The sequence below is a fragment of the Equus quagga genome, chromosome 14, assembly GCF_021613505.1.
Source record: "Equus quagga isolate Etosha38 chromosome 14, UCLA_HA_Equagga_1.0, whole genome shotgun sequence".
NCBI lineage: Eukaryota > Metazoa > Chordata > Mammalia > Perissodactyla > Equidae > Equus > Equus quagga.
This window is the reverse complement of record NC_060280.1, coordinates 57,927,800-57,936,429: the sequence shown is the minus strand read 5'-3', so window position 1 is coordinate 57,936,429 and position 8,630 is coordinate 57,927,800. Positions and strand designations below refer to the sequence as shown.

At 40.0% G+C, this 8,630-nt stretch overlaps 1 protein-coding gene across 1 annotated transcript in view; it reads right to left on the bottom strand.

The window, feature by feature from the left end:
* Positions 1–1,247: 1,247 nt before the first annotated feature.
* The window catches only part of DDX10 (DEAD-box helicase 10), a 278,439-nt gene continuing 271,056 nt past the window's right edge, over positions 1,248–8,630 (bottom strand). The window contains exon 18 of the mRNA XM_046638144.1: positions 1,248–3,300. Within this exon, the coding sequence (XP_046494100.1) occupies positions 3,123–3,300 (178 nt within the window). The 3' untranslated portion in view covers positions 1,248–3,122. The remainder of the gene's footprint in view (positions 3,301–8,630) is intronic.

The following is an 8,630-nucleotide window of genomic DNA, read 5'->3' as shown; positions in this document are numbered from 1 at the left end:
GTAACACTTCTATTACTAGCCTCTGTGAGACCACCCTTTGGGGTTTCCTTACGCCCTGCTCTGGCCTATATAAATAATCCTTTTATTAAATCCTCTTGGAATGATCCTAATTTGTGTGCACCATCTGTTTCATGCTGGGACTCTGACAGAATCCCTATCTGTGAATAATGGTTTTAATAACTCTCTGAATTCCATTAGTGCCTTGCTACTCAAATGCGGCCACGGGCCAGCAGCATGCCATAACCTAGGAGCTTGTAAGAAATGCAGAATCTCAGGCCCCACCTCAGACCTGCCAAATCAGCATTAGCACTTTTAAAGATCCTCTGGTGCCTCCTATGCATGTTAAAGTCTAAGTAGCATGGCATTAGAGTAATCTGAGTTTTACTGAAGCTCTTTCTGTTACTAAAAACCCCAAAGACTCAGACTAGGTCACGCAACAGGGTCTTACACCTCAGGCAGTAAAGGAGACAGACTTGTTAAGAAATCTAAGAATAGGACACAGGAGAAGGTGACAACTTCATGGAGATGGGGGTCAGTGCGGATCTCAGAGACCTCAACAAGGGGAGTCTGCAAGTCTGCTGCTCCAGCCTGGATCATTACTCTCCATGGATTTGCTTCATGCTGCATGACCAACTGGATCCCTCACCATTTACTCTCTTATCTATTGCCAGAGTACTTGTTCACTTAAACTTTGCCTAACTCCTAATCTGGCTCACTTTTGCCTATCATGTATTCCCTAGTCTCTCTCATAACCTTATTTTGCCCACTACCCAAATTTCAGTTTCTAAAGAGTAAGAACATTATTCGCCCAATTCATCCCTGTGTGGGCAGAGCTTTTTGCACCAGCTTCTCTCACAGCTAATGGCTAGCCTTTGAGTTAAGTGTCAATTCCTGATTCAGCAGGCATCGGTAATACAGTATAAAACAAGTCTGCCCTGGGCTGTCTGATCAGCAGGGGCTGTGGAAGAAAATCACATTATGATTACATGTCTAGTTAAAATGGTCTTAAAAGATATGAAACAGGGTTTTCAAATCTTGGTTGCAGGCTCTTTCCTCTTTACCTACACCATTACCTCCCATCCTCGCTCCCTCCCCACACTTCCCAGGAATATCTGCATCCTCTGGCAGACTCTAACAGTCATGGAGATGACTTTTTATGTTCAGGGTATTTCAAATATTGTGTAACAAAATTAATTACATTTAATTAAATTTATCCATTTTTTACAGCCCCAAACAAACCTAAAATGCCATGTTAAGCTTATGAGATGGCAGTCCTCCAAAGGGTTCTGCTGCCGGGTATATCTGCTATCAGAGTCTTAGGCAGTTTTAGGGATCATTTTACATGAGTTGAGTCTGATGAATGGCCTCTCAGCCTCAGTTAACCATCAGGCAAAGATCAGTCGCCGGGTCCCAGGCCAAGCAACTACCTACATGTCCTCCCTACTTCCTGCACTCCAGGGACAGCTTCCTCCTCAGACAATAATCTTCTTTCTGCCTGCTTTCACAAAGCACTAAAATTATGAGTTTGCTTCTCTTTTTCCTCCACTATGTGGTAGCAGGGGAGGGAACTGTTTGTATTTCTCACAAGTACAGGGCCTGGAATATGGCAGGTGCTGAATTTATTAACATTTATTGATTGAAAGAATGCTCTTGTTCACTGGTTACGTGTTTCACTCACCTTGTGTACTAGTCAGGTTTTTCTGTGATAACTCCCTAAGTGTCAGCGGATTTCTTGCTCCACAAGTTTGAGAGGTGACTGTGGAGTTGCAGGTCTGTTTCACATCGTCTCTTCTCATGTCCAGACTGAAGCAGTGTCCTCTCTTTGGTCCCTGTTGGTCTCAAGGTGGAAGCGAGAGGGCTGATGGACACATCAATGCATCTTAAAGCCTCTGCTTATAACCAGCACATAGTTACTTCCATCACATTCCAAGGGCTAAAGTAAGTCACAGGGTCAACATCACCAGCAATGTGGAAAAAATATGCTTCCCATAGGGAAGGAGGGGGCTGGAGGGAATATTTGCTGAACAATAACATAATCTACCATGCATTGTTACTTGAGTTTTCTATCAACACTATCCTGATGTTTTAGTTAGTTTTCAAAATCAGCAAACTAAAATCTCCTACAGTGTAGTGTATATTAAAGGCAGGATACGTTTAGTACCAGAGACAGAATACACCTCAAAGTAGTTTACACCAAAAAGAAATTTACTGACCCATAACTAGGAAGTACAAGGACTGGATCTGGTTGAAGCAGGGCTTTCTCTCCATCTCTTCACTCTGCTCACCTTGATGTGTTGGCCTTATTCTCCCCAGCCTCTCAGAGGTGGCCTCCATTTGCTAGAAAAAATGGCTGCAAGACATTTGCAGAAGGCCTACAAGCTACTATATGCCAAGAGACCAGGTTTTAGATCACAAAGTCTTCAGATTCAGGACTTTTATAGATTTTATAAATGATAGCTAGCAAATCTGCAAATGTAAGTTAAATGGTATCTTTAAGAGGGCTAATTTAGGAATATGAAAAATTTACTGTTTCAGGAATTCGCCAAGCATTTTAATCTTAAGAACTTTCCCTTGACAGTGCTCTCAGATTACCGGACGTGTTGAAAACAGCAATTTTATAGGAAATATGTTTATTATTGATCATTTCAATTCAAAAATACTCATTCTTTCTCAGGGCTGGTCCATTTTACTCAGTCTCTTTAGAGATATTAAATAATCAAAACTGTGAGCAATTTTGTTTAACAGTACATAGAAACTTCTGTAAGGTAAGCAACACAGTAATTTCTAACAATGAAGCAAGGTCTCCAGAATTTGCCATTAAAACAAAGGAAGCATTTCCAATGACAAGATGTAGGGACCCATGGATAAAATCTAACACAGCACATGCTGGAAAATGGGATCAGGAAATTTTATGATCCACCCTCACTCTGAGTTTGCTCTTGGATGGTGCAAGCACATCCCGTGAAAGGGGCTTAGAGATATGATCACTTCTATCTGGAGAATGGGTCCTTTGGGCATGGGACTCATGTTATCTAAGTTCCCCAAAACCAATCATTTTTTCAACTTCTTGTCCATACAATCATGACCAGAGATTTCAAGGAGAAGACAAGAGCAGGAAGTATCTAGCTTTGATTTTTTAGGAGATGTAACACCAGCTCTTCATCCTCTGCTAAAGACAGGCCTGTATCCAAAGGCTCTAAGGTTTCCCACTTGGCCTTCTTTCTGTTAGAACTTGTGGGTCGCATGTCTTCCACTTCACCGCTGTTCCTTTTCCTCATTCCCTGCATCTTCTTGGTATCACTGGTGGGAACAAATTTAATGATTTACTTTATAAACAAATAATTAAATTCATTATTATGAAACCAAACATTTATAATAGGACAAAATTACCGATAACAGTTGCTAAAGTGATATTATTATTAAGAGAGAAAGAAACATAACATCTTCAGGATATCTATATCATAAGTACCTTCCCAATAATGGATGGGGGAGAGGGCCTATATGCACTGGGAACTGTGCAGAGTAGTTTGAACAGACTGTCTCATCCAATCCTCAGAATAATTCTAGGAAACTATGGCTATATTATCCACAATTTGAGGACAATGAGAGGCCCATAGTCTGGCTCCAGACTGGCTCCAATCTGTGCTTGTCCTGCCACATCAAATCATCTCTACTTAAAGTTAGGTTATCCTTTAGACAGCAGTCTGTGGGCTAACAGATATCAGGATACCAAGCACTGATTCTAATATCTGTTGCATTAAGTTGTGATATATAGATCATGAGTAAACTGGAACCTAAAATGTTAAATTAAAAATTACTTAAGACTTCATATAAATTTACCCCATTTAAAATATGTATCTAGAGGCCGGCCTGGTGGCACAGTAGTTAAGTTTGCACGTTCTCCTCCTCAGCGGCCAGGGGTTCACCGGTTCAGATCCTGGGTGCAGACATGGCACTGCTTGGCATGCCATGCTGTGGTAGGCGTCACATGTATAAAGTAGAGGAAGATGAGAATGGCTGTTAGCTCAGGGCCAGTCTTCCTCAGCAAAAAGAGGAGGACTGGCAGTAGTTAGCTCAGGGCTAATCTTCCTCAAAAAAATAAATAAATAAAAATAAAATAAAATATGTATCTAAGACCCACTCATAGCGTCAAGAAAACATAAACATTATTGCTGTATTCTACACACACCTGAGGCACAGACCATAAAAATAAAGCTAATTTCAGAAGGTAGAGGAAATCACTAGATATATTAAAAATAGAAGAAAAAGGAAAACATCCTCAAAGCATTTTGAGATATCATCATCATGTTCAAAGATGATTCAATTATTGGATACAAGATTAAAACAAAATAAAAAACCCATGCAGTAGCAACCATATATTAAGGGCTTACTAAGGGTCTGGCACTGTGCTACATTCTTTACATAGATTACATCATTTATCTTCATGAAAGTCCTTGGTGTACAGAGCATTAGCCTCATTCTACAATGACAAGAGGTTAAATGACTGGACCCAGATTACACACATGGGATTCAAACCCAGATGTAAATAACTCTAAATTCAGCTCCACAGCCAGGCTATGGAAAGCAATTTGAGTTGACTTGCTTTAGTCAACATTTGGATGATACTAATGGAAGGAATTAGCTGTGGAAAGAGCATTGCTTTGGCATTGACACAGTCAGACCTTGGGCAATCTCCACTAACATTTCTAAGCCTTGGTTTCCTTACCTGTAAAGATGGGGATTATACAATTTACTTAGTAGAACTGTTGTAAGAATTAAATGAAATTATATAAGTGTAAGAACATAGTAGTGCTCAATGCATGTTAGTTTCTTTTCTGCCTATAAATGATTCCCTTTCAAATAAATACTTACATTAACATTATAAACAGCCAAAAAAAAAAAAAAAGAGAGAAAATCGTCACAGAAACATTTCAAGCAAATGATGCATTCCAAAGGGGAACAAATTGCTCAAGTTCCAATGGACTCTATTACTCCTTAGACAGCTTGAAGATCAAAGTAATTCTGCCTATCTGGATATCCATTTTTGATCAGATTGAAGCAAAGCTGTAAATAATTTCCCCATTTATCACCTGGAAATGCCCAGTGCCCTGACTCAGCAGCCATTCTCTCTCACCATTTGGAGGAAAGACAAACCAGGCCATACTATGAGGTTATTTAAACCCTCAAATAACTGCATTTTAAAAGGCCTGGAGAGAAGATCATGAAAGAGTTTCCTCTGATGGGAATTCAGTCAGCAAAGAAAGCAATTCTTAGTGGAAAGGTGCCTTTAAAAAAAGCATTGAGTCCAAATATGCCTGAGTATGTCTGGTCCTGTGCCAATTCCACTGGATTACAGTGCTATGATTTATTTGGTATAAGGTAATAATTATTTTTTCCTGCTTGTACTTCCAGTGCATCTCAGAGCAGCTCATCAGAAAAAACCTAAGTAGTGGGCTTTACTAATGTATCCTTTATTAATGTGCTCCTGCACATTATACTCCCTGTAGGAAATTAAGCTGGTTCAGCTAATAAAAGGAAGACGGGAAATTTATGTAGCCCAAATATTTTCACAATTAGCTGCTTTGTGGACCAATTCAAATTCTAGAAAGGTATTTTATACTATGTTCCATAGCAAATAAGTAGTAACTTATATAACAAATTAATTATTATTAAATAATATTATAGATATTCTATAGGTAATTACCCCAAAAGGGGGATAATGTAATCAATCTAGAAAACATTTAGTAAGCAGAAAACAAAATGTGGTCACAATCTGGTCTCTTAACTAATGCCTCTTCTGGGGCCGGCCTGGTGGCGCAGCGGTTAAGTGGGCATGTTCCGCTTTGGTGGCCTGGGGTTCACCGGTTTGGATCCTGGGTGCAGACATGGCACCACTTGGCATGCTGTGGTAGGCATCCCACATATAAAGTAGAGGAAGATGGGCATGGATGTTAGTTCAGGGCCAGTCTTCCTCGGCAAAAAGAAGAGGATTGGCAACAGTTACCTCAGGACTAACCTTCCTCAAAAAAAAAAAAGAAAAGAAAAAGAAAAAAGAAATGCCTCTTCCAAATAGTGTGGCACTAGAGAGTGATGTCAGCAACATGGCTGAATAAGACAGTCCTTGTTCATGTTACCTCACAATAATCTGGCATCCCTTAACAGACAAAAGTGCCTTTGTGGGAGCTGTGAGATCCAGCACTATATGCCAAGGGACTCAGGGGTCGTCTCGCCCAACTGTGCATCTGGTAATAGGCACAGAGACCTTGGACCTGGCAATGGCCCATGAACCAACTCCAGTCCCTCTTGGCCATGGGAGAACAATCATCCAGGGACGAGAGAGTTTTTGTGGAAGTCCAGGTTTCCAGTGGAGAAATTCCAGCATACCAATAGAGCAAAAAATATGAATTTGGATGTATTAGAGAGAATAAGAGGAACAGTCTGACTTTATTCACAGCCCCCAAGGCGGCATAGCTCAGGGCCAAGAGAGATGTTCCTTGCCTGTGATTTCTCCCATGGAGGAAAGTGAGAAGATGTGAGTGAGCACCCAGCTCCCCTAGCTATGTGGAACGCTGCCAAAGAGGCCAATTTCTCTTACTGCATCTCCCCCCTCCCACCCTGCTCACAGAGTACTAAATCATGAGCTGCATAACTGGGGGTCAGGAAGAGACGGGGGAGCGGCAGACAGAACTCTCTGAGGGAATTAAAAGGATGCAGATCCTACTAACTGCATCACAGACACCAAAAGGAGCCTGCCCATAAACCGCTGGGGACGCCTTGCCTGTGAATCCTTCCAATTAGTCAACAGGCATCATCAGCACTCCACGTGCCTCACCCATACACACCCTGGTCAGCTCCCTGTGCAGGCTACAGAGAGGGGTGGTGAGAGGGAGCTTAGGCAGATGGCTAGTGAGCATATGCAGAGAGCCAACCTCAATCTTCAGGCCAGGGAGAGACCACAAACTTCAGCTTTAGTGTCACCCTTGGGAAAACAAAGGGAAGCTGTCAGGACTTGATCTGGTGTGTTGCAGAATTGAGAGAAGGCATACAAGCTTAAGAATTCTGCCACAAGAGGGAACAAAAAGTGTGGAGCAGGCATATCCACAGAAGGTCAAATAAAGCCTCAGAATCCCTAGCAGAACTGACAGGAGATATTTCTTTCCTGAAGGCAGTTAGGAAAGACTGGAGGAGGTGACTCCTACTGCAAATGCAAAAATAGCAATTGAAAACTTCAATGAAAATGGAAAATCAAGGAAACATGACACCACCAAAGTATGACAATAATCTTCCAGTAACCAATTCCACAGACAAAGAGATCTGTAATTTAATCCAATATGGAATTCAAAATAACTGTTTTAAAGAAGCTCAATGAGTTAACATGAAAAAACAGAAAGAAAATTCAGTGACATCAGAAAAACAATCAGTGAACAAAATGAGAAGTTTAACAAAGAGACAGATCACAAAAAAGAACTAAGAAATTCTGAGGCTGAAAAATACAATGAATGAAATGAAAACTGTGAAAGAGAGCATCAACATCAGAATGGATCAAGCAGAAAAAAGAATTTGTGAGTTAGAAGATAGGAACTTTGAAATTATCTGTCAGAGAACAATAAAAAAAGAGTGAAGAAAGCCTATAGGATCTATGGCATATCCTCAAAGAATTAATTTGTGAATTATTGAAGTCCCAGAAGAAGGAGAGAAGGTTAAAGGGGCAGAAAGATTATTTAAAGAAATAATAGGTGAGAACTCAAATCTGGTGAGAGATTTATATATCCAAGTTCATGAAGCTCAAAGGTCCCCAAACAAATTTAACTTAAAGAGATCTTCTCCAAGACACAATAAAACTGTCAAAAATAATGACACAGCCAGAATCTTAAAAACAGCAAGAGAAAAGCAGCTTGTAACATACAAGGGAACCCCCATAAGTCTATCAGTGGATTTCTCAACAGAAAACTTGCAGTCCAGGAGAGAGTGAGATGATCTATTCCAAACAGTAAAAGGGGGGAAAAACCCTGCCAATCAAGAGTACTTTACCTGGCAAAGTTGTCCTTTAGAAATGAAAAGGAGATAAAGACTAACCCAGACAACCGTTGTTCATAACCACTAGACCTGCCTTACAAGAAATGCTGAAAGGAGTTCAAGGTAAAAATGAAAGGATGCTAATTAGTAACATGAAAATATATGAAAATATCCACTTTCATATAAAGTATAGTCAAATTCTGAATATTCTAATATTTTAATATGGTGATGTGTACACCACTTAACTCTAGTATAGAGGTTAAAGGACAAGGGCGTTAAAAATAACTCTAGGTATTAAAATGGCAGAGATTTTGTACGCAATCAAAGTTAAGTTGTTATTAGCATAAAATAGACTGTTACATCTACAAGATATTTTATGTAATCCTTATGGTAACCACAAAGCAAAAACCTACAATAGATCCGCAAAAGATAAGGGAATCAAAGCACACCACTACAGAAAATCATTGATTCACAAAGAAAGCAGCAAGAGAGGAAGAAAGGAACACGAGAACTATGAAACAGCCAGAAAACAATAAGATGGTATTAGTAGTCCTTATCTATAAATAATTAAATTAAATGGATTAAATTCTCCAATCAAAAGGTATGGAGTGGAT